The following is a 27,712-nucleotide window of genomic DNA, read 5'->3' as shown; positions in this document are numbered from 1 at the left end:
AAGAGGTGCATATATTTGAATAGTAAAAGCTTATTTCAGCTCATTCTTTAATAAATGTAACTGTATTCTATCAACATGGCACCAACATCCTGTAACCCTAAAGCAGTTCTCTGAGAACCAGCAAAGTGTTTTAATAAGTGAACAACTTAAAGCCACAGGACAAACATACACACACACACACACACACACAGGATGGTGTGTCACCCGAGTCCAGTGGTCCGGTTTCAGTTTCCCATGGTGACATCCATTAAAGTCATGCTGTGTCTGCCCCTTTACCCTCTGACAGCCACATTAGCACCTGGCCCATTGGAAACAACAATACACCAACCTGCATTATTCAGCCCGACTCAACTAATGAGGAAACCTTATCTCACGCTCACAAACACACACACACACACACACAATCCTGGGTTCACACATACACACAGTCTGTCACAGAGCATTATCGGATTCACTGTATGTATGTATTTGTTATTAATTATGTAGAAATAGGTAGCTTCACGTTGCTTAAAGCTGGAGGGCATGCTGCCGGATCTTGTGGGAAATAGTTTGATGAAGTTTGGAAAATAAGCTTTGAATAATTTGAGTAAGCTTCTTTTTGTGCTCATTCAGCACTCTGCCTGTCAAACAGCTGTCTGCACGCCCCTTCATCCTCCTGCTCCATCATATCTTCCACATTTCATCACCGCTTTCATCCCCAGTCAGTCTGTGTTAACCTCAATCTCCCCCCTCCCCCCTCCCTCCACTGCTTCATAGAGTCTCTGGAGCTGTCAGTCTCTGTTGAACCTCTGTGTCTGCTTTTCTTTTTTCTCTGTTCAAACAGTTGTCTGGAAAAGCCACTGTGGTGTGGACTGTGTGTCAGTATTTTCACAATGTAACACCTGACACTACATACAGGTAGATTCTACATAAATCCTCCATATGTGGGGGGGATGTTGTGACGGCACACGTGTTTCAGATGCCGTCATCGTGAGGCATAGAGTGAGACACATGGGAGAAAGAAAAAGTCAATAGTAAACAGCAGAAAAGGGGTGCCAGAGGGAGAGGGAAAGCAAAATCGACAGCAGCATTATCACTCTGCCTCCTCATTCAAACACACCAAGAAAATGCTCAGCACCTCCTCTTCTCATTGGCCGAGCCTCCGGCCAATCGCTGCTCAGGAATGCAAGGTGCCTTTAGGTTATACCCAACCCCAAAATATGAGAGAGACAGCGAGAGAGAGAGAGGAAAAGAGATATGCACACTGTGGTGCAGAGGTTCCTCCAGTGAGGCAGGGCTCCATCTCAGCTGTACACTGTGGTGTTTCTCCACTGAGTGAATATATATAACAGTGAATAAATTACAGGCTGCCTTGCAGGAGACTGAGTGCGTGTGGTGTTGCAGTCGGGGGTTCTGCTGTGCTCTGGCAACAGCTGGCTGAGCGTGTCAAGATCTGAAGAAGGAGAAGCTTCTCATGTGGACGGAGGCAGCGGAACAGACACAGCGCAGGATGCAAAGTGATGGTTGTGGTGTTGAGACGTCTTTTTTTGTCTCACTTTGAGTTTTGAGAGCCAGAGAGGTTGGAGTCACTGCTGATCGAGGGAGAGAGGAACTGAGCAAGGAGATAGCGTGGGAACAAGAAGTTGACAGTGGACGTGTTCAGGATGATCTTGGGTAAGAGGATATCAGAAAGCATTTTTCTTTTTGCTCTCGTTGATCCGATCGGTCTGTTTTTTCACAGTTACATTCTTCTTATGCCAAGGTTATCATTTATCTCTGGTACAAACTTTCGGCTGCATGCGCTGCTATGGGAAACTCAGATGCATCTTAGATGACTTTGTCACATAGTCATAAAAAGAAGAGCGATGCACGATAGAAGGATTCCCCTCTTTGGAAAATCTGTAGGATGGTGTGAGCGAGGCTCCTTGCTGTTCCTGTTCATGTGACTTTCATCATTAATCCTGCAGTCGTCACAATTGTTCATAAACGCATGTGTACATTGTAGTCGCTAAATTCCGTGTCCTATAAGCTTTGAAACAAAATAGCAATAAAAGAAGAGGTCAAAAGGCCATTTGCTTATCCATTGTATTTCCTTAAAAAAGCCCAAAGCGGTTCAATAACACTGATCCTGTATACATATTAATAATAATAATAATAGTTATTTGCAAATTATGTTTTGTAAAAATCATGTATATATCTAGTTTAAATATGTTTTATAAAATATATGATTTAGAGTGATCCTAATGCATTTCACAGCCTGTGCTAGATAGGTATTAATAGACTAAAATGCACATTTTATAAAATATTTATTTTGTATCAATGTGACGCAGTCCTAAACAGTAGACTTTTACATTTTTAGTTTAAACATTTTATCTTTTTAGTTCATCAATATTGATACTTGCTTCTCGTCTTTCATTAAATGCAATGACCTTGTTCCATAACTAAATATTACAATACTTTATTTTTGTTTGCTTGATCTTACCCCTGCCTCAGTCTTCCTGTGATCTGAGTGTGAGTTTGAGCTTGTGGTAATCCCTCCCTGGAGCTGAAGCTTTAACTCTGTATGCACGAGATACTAAACACACTGACACAAGATCACATCAACATGGGGCTCCGGCGTTTTATATACTGTATTAGTTTCCTTTTACTGAGATATAGATGTAAATCCAGGGACTAAAATAGTGTCTATGAAAGGCGATGACAGTGACAGTGTGGACAGGAAGAGATGGAAAAACAAACATGGAGAAAAAAGTCTCCTCTCCGGCTGTCCATCATCAGAAAAAAATCTCCCAATCCATTCACTGCCATCTGAATACTGTATTTATTTAATGAAAGGCAAAATTCAAACACGTCTACATGATCAGCAGCGAAGTATGAAAGAAATGTGTTAAAGCAGGCTTATCTCCCCTGGTGCAGAACAGCGTGCATCGCAGTTTAGCAACTTAGTGATTTTTATGATGAATATTTCAGGTCTTTATTTATTTAAAAAATAGGCCAAGGCTTCTTCTAGAATGACGCAAGGACCTCACTCAGCCCTATGAAAAAAGATTCGTAGCTTGCATCACTGTTCACTCAACCAATATGAAGTAATCCATATACACAGAAAACCCTCCCTCATTAATGTCCTGCAGGTGCTTGTTGTTCCTGATAAACAACATGACCTTTGAAGAGAGGCATTGCAGCGAGGGATGAAAAGTATTGACATTTAAAATGAAGAAATGCGTAGTGCATCACTCTGTGTGTTTGACAAACTGACACAGATTTCAAACGTCTTTGAAGCCGCCAACTGACGCACGGAGTAAAACCAGCAATGGTAAGCAACGAAGTGAAGGTCAAGTACCTCTGACGGGCCATAGTTACAGTATGTATACTATACTGTCTCTCCGCACAAGATAAAGCAATTGTTGTTTATTCATATTTTAAAAACAACCTTAACTTTTATCTGACAACAAGCTTTAATCGACCATATGACTCTTGTCTTTCAAAACGTAAGGAAAATGATGCGTGACTTTAAAAAGCAACCTTTTAGAGGAGCTTGGGGTGGATTGATGTCCAAACAATGTGAGATACAGGACACATTCCCGTTAAATACCCCAGTCAACATCAACCATGACCAAGATGGTTGTCTGACCTTCTGCCAGGACTACATCTCACTGCATGCTTTCAGCCTAATAACGGTCCAAAGTGCCCCTGTGCACACAACTGTAAACATGTGGGAATGAAAGATGGGAGGTATTAGTGCTATCAGGTGGGTCTGGGAATCACAGCCACTCGGTGATTATTAAGTATTTAGGAAGCATGCGCATCTAGAAAAGAAATGGTAACGGAGCAGGACAGACTAAGATTTTAAATGTAGAGTCGACACACAAGCGTTGAGCATCAAGCTTTTGGAACAGTAGACTACAGTACAAGTAGTTCAGTAGTTGTTGAGATATTTCACTCTGGACAAAACATGTATACACAATAAATATGTGTATACTGATCCCAACATTAACCAACAAGGTTTTTTAAGCTTGAACCATATCCATAGCAGTACCATATCACTACACTCTAGTATTAATCATTGTTGTTTTAGTAGTGGTGATGTGAAGGTGATGGTGCATGAATGCAAACTATCTCATCCTGCTGATTTGCAAGTAACATCAGAAGATATTGACGTATATGTTGTTTTGGAAGGCATGACAACGACATATTAGTCAATACGTTTAAAGGACTTTTTGACCATATTTATAAAAAGTAGAAGGCCTGAATAGCTGCAGCACAAAACACGAGTGTATTTACTTGACTGGTTACAAGGATGCCAAAAATGGCAAGAGGGCAAATAGGCTAAACATAAAGTATCTTTGTTGTTTATTGTCCTGAAGGTATGCAGGTCACAGCTGAGCCACCAGCCACCAGCCTTTTACGCAGCATAACAACCCAGACAAGCACAAAGCATATAGCATAAAATCACACTCTAGCCTCAAGACTCCAAAACGAAGCCTATAATTTCTGCGTCTGCGGGAACAAACAATGTGCTATATGTAGATCAGCTGCATACATACTCCTGTTGTTTGATTAGATTTCTCTGCCTATTGAAAATCAAGTATTCATTGCCTTTGTGTGCTCTCTATTGTTTAGCATCATAAGGACATGCACCTGGCTTCTTTACGTCCGATGCCATTGTCGTGTTGTGTGTTCATCCTTTTGCACATGTGCCTTTGTGTGTTTGCTTGTGTACTTTACATGCTCAGGTTTCTGTAGGTCTGTATCTGCAGCCGTGTGTCCTGCCAGCTCCCAGCAGGTGTGTAAATGGTTTGACACACAGAATGATGATGTGGGGCAGGGCTGCAGGTGATGTTGACATGGTGGATCCCTTAATGGTTCTTACTTTGCTCTGCATGCGGTAGTGCTCTCTGTTTGCCTCAAACTGTGCTACATCATGACCGCAGGGCTGACAGCCAGGTTCAGGATGTTCTGACACCGCCCTACAGAGCTGAAGCCTGAGAGGAGCTACAGCTACTCATGAGCTCCAGGATCCAGGTTGTTACCATTTACAGAACAAAAAGGCACAGATGGATTATATCATTACAACTATGGTAACATACTGCTAAAAATCTAATATGAACTGTCTACCATGCTTTCTCCTATCTTTTGTAACTACTGGGAATGATAACTTTTTACTCACAACTTTGCTCTAGATATTTAGGTAACACATATTCCAGCAAAAATAGCACCCTATATATTTTTTCATGACTGCATAAGCGTGACTTCATACAAAGCTTATGGAAATAATCAAAGTGTGCGTGAATAGACGCTACCTACTGTATCACCTTAAATGAGACAAAGGCGCATCTGCATGAGTTGAAGAATGTTTTACCCTTTATACAAAAATGTAAAGACATGATAGGCTGTTGGCCAGGCCCTCATCATCTTGGTGACATTATTAAACTGTTAAAAATTAAGGTTATGGAAAGATCATTGTTCACGTAGATCATGATTTCCTCAGGAGAGTATTATCAAAAGGTTTCAAATTGAGCAGACATTTTTTTAGCTGATCCTGAGTCTATAATTCAACTTCATCAATATAGATATAAGGAAAAAAAGACAACCACAAACAGAAGTGGAATTTCTAGTGCTTTCTGAGATCTGTCAGTCTGAAGTGTTACAATTAATATCTGTAAGTGACACGTTTCCTGGCATTAGATAATCACATGAATAGGGCAAGGAAACAAATCCATAGATTCTGTATGAACACACAGAGGGTCCGAAATAAAGTGATTACAGAAAGCCTGGAATAGAATCATTTGTTTCTATTAACCACAATGCAAGAACATTTGTCAAAATGTTTGTAGAAAATCAACTTCAACAATTCTAATATGATGCAAACACTCAACAGTTAATGTAGCAAAACATTTCCCACTCTTACTGACAATTTAAACAAAGCTGCAAACACGCATCATTAATGAACCCAATTTGTTACATTAATACTAGTCCACTTTACCAATAGTTATTTGATGTATGTCCTGTTAGTTACTTGTATTTAGTTATTTGTTTATGATTATTATTATCACTATTAGGGGTGTAACGGTTCACAAACATTTCGGTTCGGTACGTACCTCGGATTTTAGGTCAGGGTTCGGTATGTTTTCGGTAAAGCAGAAAAAATGATCACAACACATAAAATATTTTTTGTGGGGTTTTTAATGATTATTAAACTGTGAATAATGTATTCACTCAAATAAATACAAAATATAATAAAATAAACATTAAGGTGCAGCATTTCGATGAACTGAAATAATCTGTACTTGAACTGTACTGTTCTAGTTTGACATTAGGACTTGCTTGAAGAAAATTAACTTGTCCACATTGCTTGCCGAAAGGGCAGATCTGCTGGCACTAACAATGTCTCCTGATGTGGAGAACACCCTCTCGCTAGGGACAGAGGTAGCAGATACAGCCAGGTAGCGCTTTGCTAAGATGGCACTGGACTTTTTGCGAGTGGTGGAGGCTTAAATGCTAGTGGGAGTTGGGTTTGCATTTCAGTCATTTTTCTTGTGGTACCGGTGATATTCACGTTCGAGTGTGCTAGTTTGATGTATTGCCAGCCGCGTAACCAATTTTAGTTGAACAATGCCGACAAACAGCTTTGGTTTGGTCATACCTGTCTTTGTCCGTCATCCTTGTACGTAACTGCGAAACCAAAATGTTCCCAAACCGGAGACTTCAATGATGCTGGAGGATTTTCGAGGTCAACTTTATCTGCGTTCGCAATTTCAACAGTTCCTCAAACTACTGACTAAATCCCTTTGAACGCATCCCTGGTCGACTTGGTCGCTCTATGACACGTTGAACCCAATGTGAGCAAATTACACTGAATGCTGCGACGCAGCACCTGAGATTACTTCCAAAAGGTTTTTCACGTTCTCAATTTTTTACGTGTAACGTTATATTTGTTCGGTACACTTCGGTACACTTCGGTACACTTCTGTACACACGTGTACCAAACCGAAGGGCCCATACCGAATATTTTCGTTACGAATACGTATACCGTTACACCCCTAATCACTATCATTATTGTTTATGTCTGTCTAATTTGCAAAGGAGACCTGCAGATTATTTAGGGAATTGGTTTGCATATGTGTGAGGGAAAGAGAGAATTGATTTATTTCGTAATGCAATTGTAAATAAATTCAATACAATTGAATTGGTTTAAAAAAACTAAAACAAACAAAGATGACCTGTCTTCCCAAATCAATGTCTCAAGATTTCAGTAAATGCTTAAAACAAGACATGACATTCAGACAAGCTACAGGGAGGGCAACTAAATAACCCTAAATTGTTCATGCGTGTATAACATTTTGCATGTGACAGCCAAAGGTTAACCCTCACAAGCAGCTGTACCGATTGGATTGCTTTCTCCATTTTGAAAACACTACTATGAGAATTTAGCACATGGACAATACAGCATGTTGTTTAGCTGTGGGGGTTATAACTGCTTTCTTAATAGAAGGCAGTTAACCTGCAGGTTAACATGGCTCTTTACCTCCTCTGGTCACCTTGGACTCACCTCAAAACATGCGGCTCCCTCCCCCTCCTCGATGCTTTCCTTCTCTTTCCACCTCATCTACCCCCGTCGTCCAGACCTCTTTTCCTCGCTCAACCGACTCTCTCCGGTTGCCACTGCCATCATCTTCTCTCTCAAAGCTCCTCTTTGCCAATCAGGGAGTTTTGACCTCTTTGTGATGATTCATTATCTGGCACTACGGAAAGACAGACAGAATTTTTCATGAGAAATTGTTAGCCAGGAATAGTCTAAACACAGCAACGTACTTCCATCATTACATAATGATTTTCATTTTAATGAGAGCAGTGCAAATCTGTTGGGGAAAACTAAAGTCTTCATTAGTTACAAATACTGCATTAAATCAGAGTGAGGCTGCAGAAGGACTGGCTGATCTCAAGAGCACTGCATAAAAACACACACACACACACACACACACACACACACACACACACACACACACACACACACACACACACACACACACACACACACACACACACACACACACACACACACACACACACACACACACAACACACACACACACACACACACACACACACACACACACACACACACACACACACACACACACACACACACTTCCAGTGAAAGAGCTCTTCTGAGAGTTCTCTTGGAGGTGGCATTTAAGCCTGGCCACTGGGGCGCAGAGCATCTATCATTAAAACAAAGTGCAGACTGAAATCAACTGTGTTCTCCTTCACCGCCAGCACTCAGCTCTCCTCTTCATCGTGTTCCCTCCTCACTGTCCAGATCTCACACAGACAAACACAACATTAATCAGCATTGAGCCTATACGTTAGTTCATTTAGAGCTTCGTTCATTCTAGACTACAAAGGTTTGTGTGTGTGTGTGTGTGTGTGTGTGTGTGTATGTGTGTGTGTGTGTGTGTGTGTGTTTTGTCGCCTGTCCCCGGCTTAGTTTGAAATAGCTGCTTTTGACTTGAGGGTAAACTGAGCTGCAGTAAATTGGATTTTATGCTCAGTCCTTCACAGCAGCTGTATGCGACACTGAGACAGAGCCATCTTCCCTCTGCATCACCGCAAAGTTAGCACTCTGTGTCTTTAAAGGTTAGACCACCTAACACAGTTCCATTACATTTACACCACATGGGAAATAGCAGATGTGACAAATCATTTAAAATGTTTATCTCGCAGAGAACTGGTTAAAAATGTCACCTGGTGCCAAAGCATTCCTGTCACATAACAACAAATTGAAGTCATAAATCACTTGAACAGACGACGATCGTCAACATACTAATGGTGTCATCTGCTGCCTAATGATGGATCCGCTCTTTTTCACATAGCCTTGTACACAAAACCTAGGGCAAAGACGAACAAGAACACAGCACATCCGTTGGTTTTTAGGTGAACAGACGAGCTGCCTCAAGAATTGTCTTTGTGTTTGGTTTTATATCTCCAGTCAATGGGTTTTGTCAGGGGAGGCTGGGCAATCTAGCACAGAAGCACATTTCAGAGTCTTGTGAGCACAGCAGTCCATTGAGATGCAGATGTGAGGCGACTGGCATCGTGTGCCAAGCCAGCTTCGAGTGTTGAGCTGGAACTAAAAAGGTGGCTGGCTTTCTTTTCTTTTTTTATTTCAATATCTTTTTTCGGTTGGACCCTGCAGTGCTTCTGCCTCTCGTCAGACTTCATTCTGTCAGACAGCATGTCACCCAGTCTCCTGTCCCATCATGGAGCACAAAGATGGTGGCAGGCAGAGAATACAGAGAGGCTCCAGGAACCTCACTGACATTGACATTACCTCTGTGATGATTAAACCTAAATTGGCTAAATGAATTGCCAATTTGAGAGGCCTTAGTCACAGCATATTGGTGTGTGCATGCCTCTGTGTGCACACGTCAGGGTTTGTGAAATCTACTGTGACAATCAGATTGAGTCTCTGTTTGTCTGTTTTCTTTTGTCCCCCCTCTCTGCGTCTCTTCATTTCTGTCCTACTACCTCTTGCTCACAATCTACACACAAATTCAATAAGCTATTACACAGGCATTGATCTTTTTCTTGCCCAAACATTTGCATTAGAAAAAAAAAAGTCAGTAAGATGAGGGTCTGGGTGAGACAGCCCTGTCTGTTCATTGCAGTGTAGATAGATGGTGAAGGCTGGATTTATAGAGTTTGGCAGCACTTTAACACTTTAACACACCTCAGAATGTGTCCAATCAATGCAGACCCTCTCTGCGTGGATGCTGTTTAAGAGTCGTGGCTTTCACTTATCTGATGTCATTGTAAATCACTCACGAGGAGGGTAGGTCGGGGGATGCTGCCACTACACTCACACTGCATCGAGCTGCTGTGCATAATTTGACCCTGAAAAGACTGTGTGCCAGCATTAAATACATTACTCTATTGTGAGCGTCTGCACAGCAAATGCAGATTTATAAGCGACAGACACGCTTTGACCTTTAAATTGTAATGTGGCGTAAAATGAGCTGCGGATTTACCAGAAGCTGCCGGGAATACGCTTCACTAACCTTAGACACACATTGATGAGACCTCTCAGCCGATCCATCAAGCTGAAACACTATTGTCCCACTATATGCTTTGTTAGCCAAATGTTTAATTGCCTCTTGGACAATTTATCCTTCTCCTTTATTGCTTATAGCTTGAAAAAAAATAATTAGGTGCATAAAGAATTTTAGAAATGTAAAAGGAGAGGTCTGGTAATATTCTATATTTTTCTTCACAAATCCCACGAGAAGACCAAAACCATTGATCCTACTAATAAGCAACTGTGTAGATAAAGCCTGATTATCTAGTTCATACCGTTTGTGCTGTAGAGCTCCACTGTGGTCAAATACTATTGAAACACACCGTTGGACTGGATGAAATGTTTCTCTACTACCGTTAATATGGGTTATTGATTTTGAGTCAATCCCACATACACCGTACTCAGTAGCCCACAAAATGTGCATTCATCGTTGGCGGAGAATGTTCCCCAACAGAATCATAATTTACTCCTGCTTCTACAAACAGTGTCCATCTTTTCAAGAAAACTCTACATCATTTAAAAATTAAAGTCTTTATCTGTGTCGTGTTTTTATCCGTTTTTTTGTTTGATCAGTAGGAACAAAATGGCAGGGGCTTGGTCAGTTTGGCTTTTTTTAATGGGATTTTATGTCTTCAAATATACTGAAGAATATCACCATCCTTTAATATTGACTTTTTTGACCACATGAATAACAAATACGTCAAACTTTGTGGCATCATTAAAGTGTAGTACCACTTAAGCTTACATTCTTTTGGGATATCTGGTGTTGAGCGTTCACTCATTCCTGCATGTTCGTACGCTGGTGTGAACATGCAGGAGGTGTGTTATTACCGCTTTATTTTGCTCAGCACAGACCTTGCTGTGCTTGGTTTACAGAGGTGATAATGGCCGCCATGTGAGCTGTGGGGGTCCATGGGATGCCTGAAGGACACTTATACCGTGACCTCCACTCTAATATCTTGTTTTGCTTCCGAGATTACATACTTCTCATGCAGCATATGCAAAAGCAGCAGTGACAGTTGCTACAGCTTAGCTTCCGCTGCCACAGCCTCCCAAGGCCTAAAGCAGTCTGAGGAGGGAGAGACTTTCCCCTCCATCTATTTCTGATGCTGACAGCACATTCTTTACGTCTCCCCTGCTGTCAGTGAAAGGAGCCTCCTCTGCTGTCACTAAAATAGCCTTTTCTTCCCTTTGTTTCGACAAGTGACCAGTTTTTCTTTTCAAATGTAACGAAATTGGCAAGTAGTCATCACAAAGCAGTGACAATAAAAGATGTCTACTGCATCTAATCTCAGGGGAAAAGATTATACAAATTCTGTCTGTATAGAAAAATTGGGTTTGAAGCACCCTGCTGTTTTTATTTTAACACTAAATCGAAGAAGAACAATGGCAAGCAGAAGTTGAGAGGGAGCAAAATAGAAAGAGGATGAGGGGGAAGAAACAAAACAGCTAGAAGGACTAGTGCTGGAGTGAGAAGTAGAGATGAGCGATACAGAGGCAGGCAGACAGAGTATGGGACCATGAAATGGGGATAGAATACTGTGCTTGGCGAGAGAGAGACAGGCAGAAATGGAGAAAAGGCAGATATCTGCAGCACCCCAGCTGCGAGGCTTAAGGAGCTTAGCCCCCCTGCCCATCACAGAAGACTCCTCAAGTGCAGGCATTCACCGCTGCTGAGCTACTGCTGAGGGAAGAGTGAGAGCGAGAAGCCGAGAGAGGAGAAGTGTGGGTGGTTAGCGGGGCTCAATAGGGGAAAATGACGCAGAAGATGAGGGTTTGCAATGAGAAAAAGGGGAATATGAGATTAGCAGGTACTTATAATATAATACTTAGCTTTAAATAAATAGTTTGAGATTTAGTATAACTCTATCGAGAGTGGATGAGAAATTCAATACAACTCTTATGTTCGAACAGTAATGTAACCAGCAGCTGGTTAGCTTAGCTTAGCATAACTAGTGGGGGGAAACAGCTAGCCTGGCTCTATCTAAATGTACTGTGGGAACGTATTGCTCCCGGCCAAGAAATCCTGGAAACACCCTGTGAAACCACAACGTATAATTTTACACTTACGTTTATAGTACGGAATAAACATACAAGATATTACTTGTTAATAAGTGACCTTTAGAGGTCCCGGTAGGCATATTTTGTTACCTTTTGGACATACAGTACTGTAGCCAGGCCAGAGCCATCTGTGTCCCCATTACCTGTTATGAGAGCTGTATCTACAACCCCGTCTCACGGCATTTCGTGTTATAGTCACAAAATGTAATCTATTGATTCGTGTTCACCAACACGATTTTCTCATTTTTTCGCAGTTGGTATCTAAATATCGACAAGAAAGCGTATGTGCATTTAGTCCTTTGAGAAAACATTTTCACCAAGAAACCTTGTGCACACGTTTCAGTTTGTGATTCTCGTCTGTCAGAGCAACACTTGGTATAAATGACTAATAGGGCTTTATTGTTTTCTAATTTTGTATTCTCTTATTTCCCTGTTTCTACCACAGGAAGTGTAAACCGCCCGGGGCCGGTCCCTGCCTTCCTCAGGAGCCCCTCTGTCTTCCCGACCCCGCTGGACATGAAGCACTTCCTCCAGTTCCCCCTGGAGTCGCCTCACCCCGCCAGCATCGGCCTCTTCCACAACTTTAATACAGTGAGTGCTCACAGCCTTACCTGCACACGAGCGTTAACACACCTCTGATATTTGTCTTGTTTCACTTAACATAAGACAGAGCCGGTATTCTGTTGTGGTTTTGGAGCGTTGCCTCCAAGTGATAAAGTGTTGAGGATTTATACTGTATAATCTAAAATGATAAGGTGACAGCTGTTTACTTTTTATTCCGCAGAGTGAGTTTCAGCATAATTGAGAAAATGCCCTGGTGACTGTTTTACTGCAATAAAATGAATTACAGCTAATCAATTGTATAAGAGGCACAGGGCTGGATTCTCCAGTCAGCATTTTCTGCAGCTTCCTCTCATTTCTAGATTGGGTTCCATGTGAAGGTCAGCGTGGCGGAAAACAGGGATGCACATGCAACACATCCACACAAACACACACACACACACACACACACACACACACACACACACACACACACACAAATTATCATCAGGCTTATCTGCACTCGGGCAAAATGACCCTTCAGCAGGTCAATCATTCATCCTGCCTCAGCGAGGACATGAGTGTGGCCACTAATGCCAGACCACCTAAATTCAAATCACTCTCTGTCAGCACAGTAAAAATGTAAACAAGTCTAAAACACAGCTGTCATCCAGTGATAGAACGCCGTAGATCAGCAAGTTTTAATTTAAAAAGTGGACAGCACGTCTTTAAAGTCTTAAAGGACACAGAGAAGGACAAACTACCTAAATATATTTCTGTATTATGCTTCAGTTGGGGTATGCACATTCTGTGGAGTGTGGAGTTATGCAAGTTATTTAGAGGTTTATATAAGGCGTAGTTTACCAGGAATACAGCTAATTTCCAAATAATTAAGATTCTCAGGAGGATACTGCAGGTCTCACCTTCTTGCATTGAGACAAAAGCTGTGCAGTACAGCAGAGATTTTGCTCCAGAGAGAAATGCATTTTCTGTACAATCTATAGTTCCTCAGTGTGGAAAATAAATATTATTTCAAAGTTATAATTATTATTACTTTCAATATATCAAAGCTCTTTTTGATATTGTTTATGGTTTAAGTTTATATTGATTCTACCAACCCTTCACATTGAATATCAATAGACAATGAACTGATAGGAAACAATGTATGCACATATCGGACGTGTTCAGTAGTACATGATAAGATCAATAGTTAATTGTTACCTTGTCAAATACAATGGGCATCTAACCTGTTAAACAGACTACAATTGTAATTCTGTGTTTCTCTATAATCCAGTTTGCATTTATACACCCCTTCTGCAATAATAATAATACATAGCGGCAGTTTTCTGTGAGGGAGAGGATGTTAGTTTTCCCCCGAACCAATCAGAAGCAGGCAATATATCTGTCCCACATCATTTTCAGCTGACACAGAAGCTGCAGGACAGCTTGCCGGGAGCAGTTTACAATTTTCATGTTGAGTGAAGTTATATTATTGATTTAAGAGCTGATATAACTTTAAGTTTACTAAAATGAGCCTGTATAACTGCATGGATCTGGAGCCTTGTCAACACTTTCCTGGCTCTGGCGCAGATGTCGACCCCAATCCTTATTCTCCCTGCAAAGCTCTGATTGGTTCAGTTGTTTCCCTAACGGCAACTAGCTGTCAAAGAGCACCAGATTAAGAAGCTTCCTGTCATCTTTAGTTGTCTTTATACAAACTGTGTGTTGTTAACAGTTAAATAAGTTGCTTTTCCATTGTGGAGACTCTGAATGTGATGGCTACAGCCTGTGGTCAATAACATACGATTTCAACAGAAAAATGGAACCTGTAATACAAAAATACATTAGTTGCTACCTCCAAATCTATCAAGACTAAAATCTTAGTAATACTTGAATGATCTTACTCTTCACACTATACAGTGTACATTTGATATTTAGGAATGGAGCTGAAGAGAGCCACATGTATCAATATGACACACAGTGTAAGCTACTGTAGCTGCTACAAAATCTCCACTGTTTGAGGTAGGAAAAAGAGAAAGAGGAGACAGAAAGCAGACTAATAGGTTAATGAGGGTATTGCAGTAGGGACAGGTGTTAAGAAAGAGATCATGACGAGAACAGGTGGTTAAAGAATGGCAGAAAGGAACTGTGATCAGAGGCTCTGCTTTCTTTTTCATTATACTAACTCATTCTTCATCAATCATTACTCCTCCCATGACACTGAAAACCTAGTTAGCGCGCAAATTGGGATACATTAGACGAGTTTCCATTCAAAAATTGGAAAAAGAAAATGCAAAGTTGGTTAAACGAGGTAAACAGTCGTTGGTGCATTTAGACAGAACATGCCAACTGCTATCGTAATTTTAGGGAGAACCATGTCATTTTTGTTTATTTCATGTATTAATGTGAGGACGGTAACATCTGATTTGTGTGAAGCATTCAGGCTATTTTTGACTCTTCAGCAGAGCAGAAGATTTAGTGGATGTGGAAGTCCCATGCTCAATGTATGTCATCATTAATTCACTAGATGTGTTTCCTTTGCACTTTGCTGTATTTTGCTTTTATCGAAACAACAACTTTTCCCCCTCAGCCAAGCGTTAAAACCTTTTTTTGCAATGTGCTCATTAAAAACAGGTGGATGGAAACACACATACAGAATTCACTCAGATACACACAAAGGCTGTCATACACTCAACCACACACAATGTTGCCCCAGATGTAAACAAACCAATTTGGAGGTGTTACAGGTCTTAACATACAAGCACAAAACAAGAGATAGGTGAACTGGAGGCATGAGTTCGAGGCAGGAGAGTGAACTCTATAAATATTCCGAACAATGCATTCAAACAGGGTTTAAGTTTTCAGACCAATTATACTATTCCCCCTGTGCCTGGAGCTTGAGAACGTAAACAGTCTCTCATTTGGCAGCAGACGTTCACAGTCAGCACAGTGAGCAAGAGATGAGAGGCTAAGTAAAACCACAAAGTACTTTTGGCTGCTTAATGAGGGCAACACCCAGAGCTGTGGTTTTTTAACCCTGCCGAAGGGTCAGAGAGCTCACACGTGTCCCTTCAAGTCCTCTAGAAATGGGGTAACACTTCAGAGTGATGTGGCAAATGCAGTATCTGTGCTTGATCCGAAAAATACAGGGTTGGTCGGTTTATTTAAGGAAAAGAGTCAGATGTTTAAATTTGGAATTTTGAGGGAGAAACCCAAGTCTTTAATCCCATTGTTTTTCATATGTAAATATAAAGTGTTTAGAGTATACTGTTTGTAATCTTACTTAACATTTAAATGTCCATTTGTTCGGTTATATCTATTTTAATAGATTTGTATGATTGTTTTAATACTATAATTGGATTTACTTATGATAAATAGGATACATTTCTCATCATTTACTCATTTCAAATCTGTTAAATTAATATGTATACCCAATATGTATTGTAAGTGTAATACATCTCAAATGTATCTATAAATGTTACAAATCTCAGTTGTTGTTTTTCAGCATACTTCATGTACAACCATTCTTGTCTTTTTTCTATATTTATTTCTGTATTTTTATTATTTAATGTGCTGATTATTCGTAATGTTAAATTAAATCACCCTGCAGCCATATTTGATTGCTTTTCTCAGAGCAAGAACCCTACTGTCCCTACTTATCTAAAATACATTTCCACAGGTACTTTACAGAAAATATCTCTCTTGTTTTGTGTAATATTCTAGCAGGATGTTTTGAAAAGCAGCGACTCGTAGCGCAAACAAAGAACGCATTTTTGGAGATAGGGAGTCTGTCATTAGGCATGCCAAAGAATTCGGCAGCAGCAGCTTCTACTGAGATAACACACACCCTCCTGTCCACATCAATCTCTGCTCCCTCTACAATTCACTCTACTCTTTTTTTATCTCCCAGCTTTCTCCCCCCTCAGCGACACCCCCTGTCATTCACCTGCACCTTTCCTTTAACATTTCTCTGTCATCCACAATAACTGGACAGCCTCTCTGAGCTCCTCCTGTGTTGCTGAATCTTCGATGTGACCTCTGGGTTGTCTGTTCTCAGATGGACCCCGTCCAGAAGGCTGTGATGACGCACACCTTTGGGCCGCCTATGGTGAAGACAAAGCGGCCAATCATCTCCTGCAATGTCTGTCAAATACGCTTCAACTCAGAGGTATGAAACCTTAAATACTTCAAGTGAAGGATTTTCTTTTATAGCAGATGGCACAGCAGACCTGTTAACCTTTGGATTTCTAAAAGACACCAGAGCAGTGTGCACGGGCGGCATAAGAGTGAAACTTGACATTTGAAGAGTTTAAAGGAACGTTAACCTCTTGTGGCCTTTTCAACTTGAAAACATATAGGCCAAAATGGAAGAAATGGATTAAACAGTGTAATTTAACAATCTGTTCAGTGCCTCGATAAACATTAATCTGTTTGTCATCTTGCAATTTACTTATTTATCTAAATAGTTATCAGCGTAATACATGTACACCGTGTTTAATTTCATTTTGCTGTACAATATTACATTTTACATTCTGTTCTTTATATATATATCATATTCTATTTACGTGTATATAGACTTCTTGCACTATTTTTTATTTGTATTTATTATATATGTTGCATCATTGGCTCGGGTCATACGATTTTCATTTCCATTTCTACACTGTAGTTTATGTGCATATGACATTAAAACCTTTTAATCTTGAACTGCTCAATTGTTAGCTACAAATGTTAGCATATCCGGCAAACTAGCTTACAGTAGCAATCAAGCACGTCATTGACTAACTACTACTGTAATTCCTTCTAAAGAGGAAGTTGAAACAATCGCTGATGCCACTATGTCAAAATCACTTCACTGCCCTGTGCCATTTCTGAGGGCCTGGTCAGTGGCAGTTGTCATTTCAGCTGCCAAAACCAACCGTTCTTGTGAAGGCAACCGTAAGCTTGACAAGCGTAGCAACAGTAATTGAGTCCGGCAGAGCTTAGCCAAAAGTCAACCTGTAGCAGAGCCCTGCACCTGCAGTCATGGTGCATTAAATCAAGACCCAAAGACTTTGTTGGCTGGAGTCAAAGTTAGTTGGTGATTGACTGTACAGCTGGAGCAGGTGAGAACTTGGTTCACAGTTTCACAGCTCTAATTTTAGCCTGTCCAGGAAGAGGTGTGGGGGAGGACGACTGAGAAAATCCCTGCCTGCCTAATTTATTCTGTGACTGTCCCAGTATCATTTGTGATGTCCTTCTGCACTCGAGAACCAAAGGCTTAAAGGGATTGTGGCGTCAAAAAGGAGAGCGAGCAAGTTGAAGAACCTTTCTTTTAAGTGTACGGAGATTTAGAAGAGCTGAGTCTTGGAAAACACATTTGAGTATAACAAGTATTGAAGTCCAATGTGATAAGTGGTATGAGACATGTGAGAGTGAACCACAGCTTACAAGAGCTTGTCCTCAAAGCTATGCCTTAAAGCTGATGGAGCACATTTTCTGCATTTCACACTTGACAGACGGGACTATGCCAACATGAGGCAGAGGGACCAAAATAAAAGGACAGAAGTGATGAAACTCTAGAGGAATGATTTGAGTGTCCCCATTAAAGAGGCAGTAGTTGAAAAGCAAATAACTCATAATGTGGACATCCAAACCCCGGCTACTGAATGACATGACTGATGTGTTGAGAGTCAAGTACTGGGCATCTTACAGTGTGTGTGAGTGCATTTGTAAGTACTTGTGTTTAGATGAAATATGTTGATGGTTTGAGACTCCTTCTTAGCATGGAGATATCTGAAACTAAACAGCACATTTCCCAGTGGACCACAACCTTTCTGATCACGCTGCCTCTCTACATATCAACTATGTGTGGCCTCGCTCTTATACATTTATTTCTACAGAAAAAGCTGAATTTGAATGCAATGCTTTTTAAGGGTTAGAATTTGAATCTGAATTTGAGTAATGTAAAATAATTTTACAGATGAAACATTCCTGCTTTTTAGGATCTACACTGTGAACTCTAACTTTAACATGAGTGGAAATCAAACAAAAACTTGACATATACAAGACTGGCTAAAAATATGAATGCATTCCAGGGATGAAGCGCTAAATACTTGCACTCTAAATGCAGTGGTGTGTAAAGGACACAAGCGTGTGTCATCTGAAACTCGTGTAACGCTGCCCTGTTCTCTCTGTGAGGGGCCGCTTAATTATATCTCCCCTGCTCAGACCTGCATGTTCTCACATGGTCTATATGAGCATGATTGGATACAGAACATGACTGGGGGAGGCAAAGCGCATGTTCATATTTACAAACTGTATGTATGAATATAAACATGTTTATCTATGAAAATCAGCGTGTGTACGAGTCCACACACACGTAGCTTTTTCCAGGCTTTATTTTGCCTTTTGTGCGCTCACGGAAAACTGAGCTTTTGATCAGTCTTTGCTTGTAAAATCAGAGTCTGTGCCGATACCTCCGTTGAGAAGCATACAAAATGAGGTGACATTTACAAAGTAGGGTTGGTTTAACCTTTCTAAAAGGACTTTTTACACAAGTATATATTAAGGTACAGTTAGTCTTCCATTATATAAGGAGCCAGAATGCGCCACAGAGGTCACTGCCTCATTACCCAACACTCCCACGACAAAGAACCCACCAACACGCTGACGGTGTGTGTGTTCAGCCTCTTGTGGATTTGTGGTTTTTATGTAGACAGAGATTGTTTTTAAACAGTGCTTGTGTTGGATGAGAATTAAAAAAATCCCACATATATGTATATCCTGAGTGTCTGTAACTGGTGTCCCGTCTGTGAGTGAGATGCATTGGGATGTCTAATACTGAGCCACCTGTTTGTCCTGCCTGCTGTTTTACTTGTGTGCATCTGCTCTGCTGCAGCTCTACGGCACATTGCACAGTAACCTGAGAGACTGGGAGCTTAAAGCACGGTGGACATTCTTTAATAATGAAGGAATACTCTGCTTACAGTACAGCGCTGGGCTTACTCGCGCTGTCTGGGCTGGGCTGCACTTCAAAGGCAGACAAACACTCATTATTTTCACTCAAGACTTCTTCCGGTCATATGCCACTAAAGTGCTTTAATAAAACCAACATTTTTCTTTCATGTATATTACTGAGGGGGTGGGGGATTAAACGGGAGTCCCCGGTCACTAACAGAAAGTGAAAGAGGCAGATTGATTGATAGTGGCCATTCAGTAGCAGGTGCTTCTCACTGCTACTATGCTGTAGCCACACATGTTGCAATTATAACAATGCAATTCATTTCTGGCCACAGAGGACAGATTAGCCTGCCAGTGTTGAGAGCTCAGCTCTGCTGCAAGGCTGACGTCACACCATGCTGCATTAGCCATCGTCACCACTGCAGTACCATACTGGACACTTCTCTCTCTTTCTTTTGCTCTCTCCGTCTACTTCTCAGGCCCAGAGCAAACCTTGTTTCATTCATATCTCCCGTCTGTTCAGCAAGTCAGTTTGCTCACTATTTTCCTTGTCAGTTTTCCTGTTTGTGCTTCCCCCTCTGTGGGGTATACAGTATCATCTGTCCTTCTCTCCACCTCTCCAGCTACTTCCCACCCCCTCTTCCTGTCGCTGCTGCCTGTACCCCCTACAGTAGATTCGCTAGACCCACTCTCTCTGCTTTCTGTGCCTTTGTCGCTTTATAGATAAAACATCAAAGCACATCCTGCTTAGAGAAAAAAAGGATTTCAGGGACATTCACTTGCTCTCATTTTCTTCCTCTTAAATCCCATCTCTGCTTCTTCATTCATCTTAATCCTTATTTCCATAGGCTCCTTCGTAGCTTCTCTCACACACAATAGTGTACATCATTTATATGTTATCATTATTCACTTTTGTTCAAAAGATTGGATGCGTTAATCTCTTTTACATCCTATTGTTTCAACTGCTTTCATCCCCCACCTCTGAGGCTATTGGGCACGTTATGCTTGAATTGACGGCACACCTTCATTGATTTCCTAAGATCTGACACTGAAGGTCACAGGGAGAGTGAAAGTATCAAAGCTCGGGCAGAAAGAAAACAATCGGGAGTTGCAGTAAGGGAGAGGAAAATAAGTAGGATGGCAGCGCACTGTGTGAACTGCGAAGAGAAGAAGTAGCTTTGAGTACGTCAGCTTTTCAAACTCTCTGCTGTCATTTGTTCCTGGAGTTGTAGGGCTTCATCTCCTTGTCTAATTGCAGGGCCTTGGGTATAGCAGCAGCCAGAGGAGTTGGGTTACACAGGCAAAGCTATATCTGCCTTTCTGTCATCACCAATCAGGATGAGGGCTATATGCGTAACTATCATTGGCAGTTAATACCTCCAGCTTACAGAGGCATTGCGGACACGTCCCAGTGGGCCCTTTGCCTCAGTGAAGCATCCCACCCCTCAGTCCCCAACATGTACCCGTCACGTGCCTCGGGTCCCTCAGTCCTGTTACTGACATAATGAAACCTTATCTTATTTCCGCAGGCCTCGGCTTGTGAATACACATACACACACACAGTCACATATCATCTTTGTTACTGTAACAGAGAGAAGATAACAGGAACTATATATTTGCCTTTAAGTCTCACTCTTTCATTTGATTTCACTTGATTGGGAGTGGACCTCACAATTGAGATCTAACGCCAATATTAGGTGCTAGTGCAGGAGTTGGCGTCCAACACAGACCTTTTTATTGACTATACAACCACAACCTCAATCTCTCAAACCTTAAGGGCTGGCCACATCAAAAAGATAACTGTAAATATATCATTTCTGAAAATAGTTTAGCTCAAGAGGATGGCTGAGTCCTCACTACAACTATAACAACAACAGTGGGAAATTATGTTGTTGGGATCACAGCGATTTTATGACCGATACAAACTCTGAGAGACAATTAAAATCCAAATACAAAAGAGTATTCGTTTTTGAGGGTGGATTAATAAATTGTGGTCCTATTTCTTTAACAGCAATAAAGTAGATAGGGAAATAAACAGCATCGGTCTCTCGTCGCCTCTATAATACTGTGCATATTTCGACCCCACGCTGTGCGACACTGCAGCGGAAACTTTTCAACACTTTGTTATTCTCATTATTTATATTCTTATCTTAATTTCTTTTTTTGAGCAAAACACAGCAGGAACAGCTCATCAATACATATTCTGGGGCTCAGCTGGAGCTTGGAGCCAATGTTCATATTGTTAAATGTATACTGTAGATATCATAATAGTAAGCGATCATGGTGTGGACAGGCCTTTGTCTTTGTTTTAGATGCCGAATATTAATTATGTCCTAAACAATAGTTTATTTACCTTAACCTTGATCTCTCCACAACCAGTTATTGTCGTCATGTGCAGATTTGATGAATGATCGCTGTCAGCTCTGACCAATACATTTTGTTTCCTGTCACTGCTTCAAATAAAAGAGTTTCCACCAGCTGAATATATTGAATGTGAAGCAGCAGTAGAAAATGTTTATCATGAGTGAGTGAACAGTAAATAGTGAGGCTGCTATCAATCAGATGAACACAAAACACTGGATTACATTCATACAGTGTTTTCAGTAAATACAAATTGCAGAGTACAGGCACTAACACATTGTAAATATATTGAATGGCTTTTTCTGAAAAAGCCAACCTTAAAAATAGTAACAAAATGGGGTCGGATTTCCTGCAAATCTTAAGGATTACATCTTAAACAGGTATATAGTCTACTGTTACTTTAACTTTAGCTTTGATAACCTGACACAAAACTCTACACCCGTACTGAGGACTTACTGAAATGTCCACTCCTCTTGATGTTTCCCTTGAGTCTAAACTAACCCCTTGCAATTTACATGGACAAGCAGGCAAACATCCAGATAACAACACTTCTTGATTGTCTCCCTTTTTTCTCTCAGTAGCTTTCAACTGTCAATGGTGCCCCCAGCCCTCCAACTCATTTTAGATAATCCCACCACTCAATAATCATCATGAGCTCAGCAGGCCAGTTCAGTGATTACACCAGTAGTGTTGAAAGACAAGAATATTCTAGAGGCTAATCTTCCCTGACAACCTCATCAGCACATCAGACCCGCAAACCATCGTCTCCACAGCCAGTTAATATTACATTACATTACATTACATGTCACTTGTTAGACGCTTTTATCCAAAGCGACTTACATACTCAATACTGTGGGCAATCCCCACAGGAGCAATTTGGGGTGAAGTGTCTTGCCCAGGGACACAACGACATGCTGACTGCAGTGGGGTTTGAACCTGTGCTCCCCTGATCCCAACACAGAGTGCCGTAATTTGTGAGGAATTATTGGAGTATCCATGGGACAAAAAAGACATGGGTTTGTTCAGTAACATTTTCTTTAATACAAGTCCACTGAAGTCTCCTGAGCATCCCTCGTATCAAACCAAAAATCACTTCCTGCTACTTTATCAACACATCCACACTTGCATCACTGGATAGCTCTTGCATCTACTGTAGGTGCTTTCTGCTTTGTTCACTTGTTTAAAATATATATATATTGGACTTACATATTAAAGGTTTAACTGGTGTTACATTTGCCTGTATTGGATGAGGCTCTTTGGTAATAGAAAACGATCAAGCCCATGTTTATCCATTAAATTGAAAAGGTTATGATTAATTACTAATAAACAGACAAACAACTAATTATGGCACAACAATGTAACTATTAAGGTCAAAGGCAACAAAAAAGTAAAATGTTTAATACCAGTGTTACTAATGGAACCGAGCTCACTTGGAGTGTGGTTCTCTTTATTGACCTCAATGACTCTCTAACTGAAGGTCATAGTGTCAAAGAAAAAAGGGAGGAAGATTCACTTTCATGAATCAAGTCATGCCAAATTAAATCCAGGATTTCATTTTACCTCAGATATGTCTTGTTTTTCCACCAGAGCCAGGCAGAGGCCCACTACAAGGGGAACCGCCATGCTCGGAGGGTGAAGGGGATTGAAACATCCAAAACATCTCGTTTCCAAGATGGCGACAAGCAGCACCCTCCCCCTGCATCTCCTTCCCCACCAGGCATGTCACCATCTAGCCCTGAGCCTGATCCTAATAAGCAGGGTGAGCATCACCTGTGACATATGAAGTTACACACAAACACACACGCACACACACACATTCAAATCTGTCTCTAAATGGCACAGATGCACAGCACAGCTGTTGTGTGAAGTAATAGGATAGAAACTAAGCAGAGATGAGTGTTGATGCTCTGCTTTCTAATAGGGATGGGTAAAATGGCCAAAATCTTTTTTCCCAGTATAGCTAGTTTCATATCTCAAAAACTATCTACATCTCGATATAGCATGTTCTCCGGTCAATAACTACATTAGGTAACATACAGAAAGCAACACATATTATATTCCTCAAAAATATTTTGCATCATATTTCCTGAGAAATACGAGTTAGTATATGCTTGTTATTATTGATACACAAGGTATTTACGTATCACAATATCTTCAAATAGGATTTCATCAAGATTTGATTGCCTTGAAATATAACAGATGATCAAATGTGATTTTTGCCAGGCCCAAGTTTATAATAAGAAAATATGCAAATCTTTTGTAAAGTTGTTGTTTTCATACTTTTATATCTTGACAATTAGGGTTGAAGACTTAATGATATGGCTGACTTTGGACAAATAGTTGACTAATCAGAAAACATTGTGCTTTTTACAGATGACATCCTATCCTGTCCCAACTTTAACAATTCACCTTTGACACCTATCTGCCTTCCAACACCAACACCAAGCTCAGATCTAGAGTGTCCCCTCATGCCTTCTGTCAGCACACTTTTACCCTCCGCTCTCTCCCCCACCGCGCTCCTCAGTACCCCCCCAGTAGAACCAGCAGCGTCTGGTCTTCCCGACACCCCGTCTCCAGCACCCAGCCCTTCTTCAGGAGAATCAGAGGAAGAGAAAGCCAAGAAGCTTCTCTACTGTTCCCTGTGCAAAGTCGTTGTGAATTCCCTCTCACAACTGGAGGCACATAACAAAGGTAGGAGTGAACATGTTCACAAGAACATCACATCACTGAGTATGCCAAACATGCAATAAATTAATCCCGACAAACAACAGCATTAAGTATTATTCACTTTTAGAACAAACTTCAGAAACCCTGAAGCATGGCTCTTTCAAAGCACTTGTATTCTGCATTTTAAGTCCTAAAAGCTAAACCAGGTGCATTAGCACCACCTAGTGGAGAGAATGATAGGTTCAAAACTGCATGATCTAAATGGTTAGATTGGTGGTCATAAAAACTTGACCTCCTACCACCTACACTATATATTGTCACAAGCAGTAAATGCAATAACAGGAAAACCCTCATACCTCAAGTGGATATATTTTATAACATTGACAGCTTGAGCAAACAATGTCATGACAAGGTCCTTTAGTAGCTGTTCTGGAGAGCTCTGTCATATCACTTGATGTAGTTTTCCTAAATGTCATTCCTTTTTTGCACTTTAATGTCTAGTCGTCAACGTTAACTTTGAAATAGCCTTAGTTTTCAGTGTATGCATTACAAAGTTACGCCCCTTAATTGCCATTGTAGATTAAACCGTTTTTTTATTGTTTCAAGGTACCAAACACAAAACCATTCTGGAGGCTCGCAGTGGACTGGGGCCCATTAAAGCATACCCACGTCTGGGCCCTAAACTCAGCCCAGAGCAGGGGGGGGAGCTGTCTTCTGACCCCGACACTCAGGAACGCACCTTCCACTGTGAGATCTGCAATGTCAGAGTCAACTCAGAACTGCAGCTCAAACAAGTGAGAAAAACCCACACGGTCAAATCAAATCAAATCAAGTTTTATTTAAAGCACATTTAAAAGCGATTTTTGGTCGAGCCAAAGTGCTGTACATGTAATAAAAACACATTACTACAATCACAATAAAAGACAATAATTTACAACAGAAATATTAAAAACAAAAACACAGGGAATAGTGGTTAACCACGGTGGTTATAATGGCACTAGCAATCCCAATAAATACAATTATATTTATCATTCTTTTTCATTTTGTTTCAGCATATATCTAGCCGAAGGCATCGGGATGGAATTGCAGGGAAACCCAATCCCCTTCTCAGTCGGCACAAGAAGCGCACAGACTTTATGGTAAGAACTCAGAGGATCTTTCTCACATATTCCATATTCCATATTCCAACACTATCATTTAGAGGTTATGAAAATGATTGCATGCCTCAATAAATGTCCTTTTTTTCCCATTACTTTTTTGAAGGAACTTCCAAAATCAATGGGGGCTGGACTTTTACCAAATCCCCTGGCTTTGGCTGCAGCGATGGCAGCCGCAGTCTCCTCCAATCAGCTGGCACTACGTCCCCCTTGCCCAACCTCCCACCACCACCCCCTCCACCCCCACCACCACCTCTTACAGGGAACCCCCCTCAGCCTGCTGAGACCCGCCCCTGGCCCCATGCGCACCACGCATGGGCCAATCCTCTTCACTCCTTACTGACGGTGAGAGAACGGGGTAGAATGAGGAAGAAGCACACTGTGAAGTGGAGGCCTGCAACCCTGTGTCATCAAGAGCCAATCAGCTGCTGTGGCTGCAGCTGCTGTTTCAATAGAATAAAAACAGCGGACATAAATATGACTCTAATGTTGCATTCTGCGGTTGCAGACGGCTGCTGTTACGTTAACAGGGAGAACCAGAGACATGATAAAGAGTCTGTATGTTTCCACCCTCCCCAGTTTCCTTCATCAATCAACTATCTGCCAATCATCAAGTAGAGTCTGGATAATCTGCAACCAAATCATTATCTTCATCTAGCATATGATCCACTGTATCCGTCTCAAAACCCTACCTCTCCTATGTTTTTCACTTTAATCTTTGCAAGAATTCATCACATATCCAAAGCATCATTGTTGTCAGAAACATGCCCGCTGGGTTAGATATAGTCATTGCGTCTGATGTTAGCTGGTATCTGTCACAGTATAGTGGAATATACCACTGTAGAGTTCTGTTTTTGTGGCCTGTTAAGACAAAAAGGTACCAATAATTTCCATATTGTTGCTGCAGTTACTGGTAAACATTTGTCTGTACTGTACGTCTACATTTTCGTAGCTGTCCCAGGTGGTGTATATTAACCTAACAGAAACAGGAAGTAAAAGAGGAACAGAAAAAGGGAAGAATTTACATTATGTCTTAAAACTGTACTGATGTGTATGTCAACCCCATTTACATTTTGGGAAGCGTAGTTGTAGTAAAAAAGTGCAATATGCAGATATCAGTGTCAGTGTGAAATGCAGTAAGTTTGGAGAAAAGAAGGTAAACCTATGCTATTAGTTTCTTTAGTGAAGGCAACAATGTAACGGTCTCTCCAGATGATTCTCCATGTTCTCCCTAAATGGCTACTGACAACCATGTGCATAAAGTCCAACAAAGCACATACGTGTTGAAAGTTCTCAATGTAAACAGCTGAAATTCAAACAAAATGACAATATGTTTTTTTCACCACACTACGCATCACAGAAAGGTTTAAGTGTCTCAATCAGATCGTTTCAACACTGTGAGCAAAGGAGGAACATGGTTGATGAATAACTTTAGTAGCAGGTCTTTGCAATATATGCACATTTAATTACAACATTTTCACCAAAACAAGGGGGATGAAGGACACCAGATATATGTTACAGACGGAAAAGGGCCACATACACAGCTGAGTAGTTGTATGCAAAAAAAAACACAACATTTTGGGTAGTATTATAGGCTTGTAGTGGGTTAACATTTGTTCGTTTTTCTGCTCTGCCTTGTGCGCTCCGACCCTACATGAGCCCGATCTATCCCTGTGAAACTATCATGATGGTTTGTGAAACATTAGAGGGACGTTTTAGGAAACAGTAGCAATACTTTAAGCACTCCTGCTAACTTTTCTTGTTAACTGCAATAAAAAGACTATTGTCTTCAAATGTATGAATTGTTATTTAGGACAAGTGTATTAAAACATATAGTGTAACTGTAGATTATTGAAAACATATGAAAAAGGTACATGTTGGGGCTCCCTAATTGTTAACTTGTTGTTAACTAAACTAAATTCTATATCAAATC

At 40.9% G+C, this 27,712-nt stretch overlaps 1 protein-coding gene across 1 annotated transcript; it reads left to right on the top strand.

Moving 5' to 3' along the window:
• The first annotated feature begins 1,344 nt into the window (after positions 1 to 1,344).
• On the top strand, positions 1,345 to 27,712 carry LOC117489455 (zinc finger protein 385A-like). Its single transcript, XM_034138742.1, has 8 exons — positions 1,345 to 1,653; positions 12,561 to 12,706; positions 16,713 to 16,823; positions 23,543 to 23,714; positions 24,329 to 24,646; positions 25,229 to 25,416; positions 25,675 to 25,761; positions 25,886 to 27,712. The coding sequence occupies exons 1-8, from the start codon at positions 1,644 to 1,646 to the stop codon at positions 26,120 to 26,122; spliced, it is 1,269 nt and encodes a 422-aa protein (XP_033994633.1). The 5' UTR covers positions 1,345 to 1,643; the 3' UTR covers positions 26,123 to 27,712.

The sequence above is a fragment of the Trematomus bernacchii genome, unplaced genomic scaffold (assembly GCF_902827165.1).
Source record: "Trematomus bernacchii unplaced genomic scaffold, fTreBer1.1, whole genome shotgun sequence".
Taxonomy (NCBI): Eukaryota; Metazoa; Chordata; class Actinopteri; order Perciformes; family Nototheniidae; genus Trematomus; species Trematomus bernacchii.
This window is presented reverse-complemented; position numbering and strand designations above follow the sequence as displayed.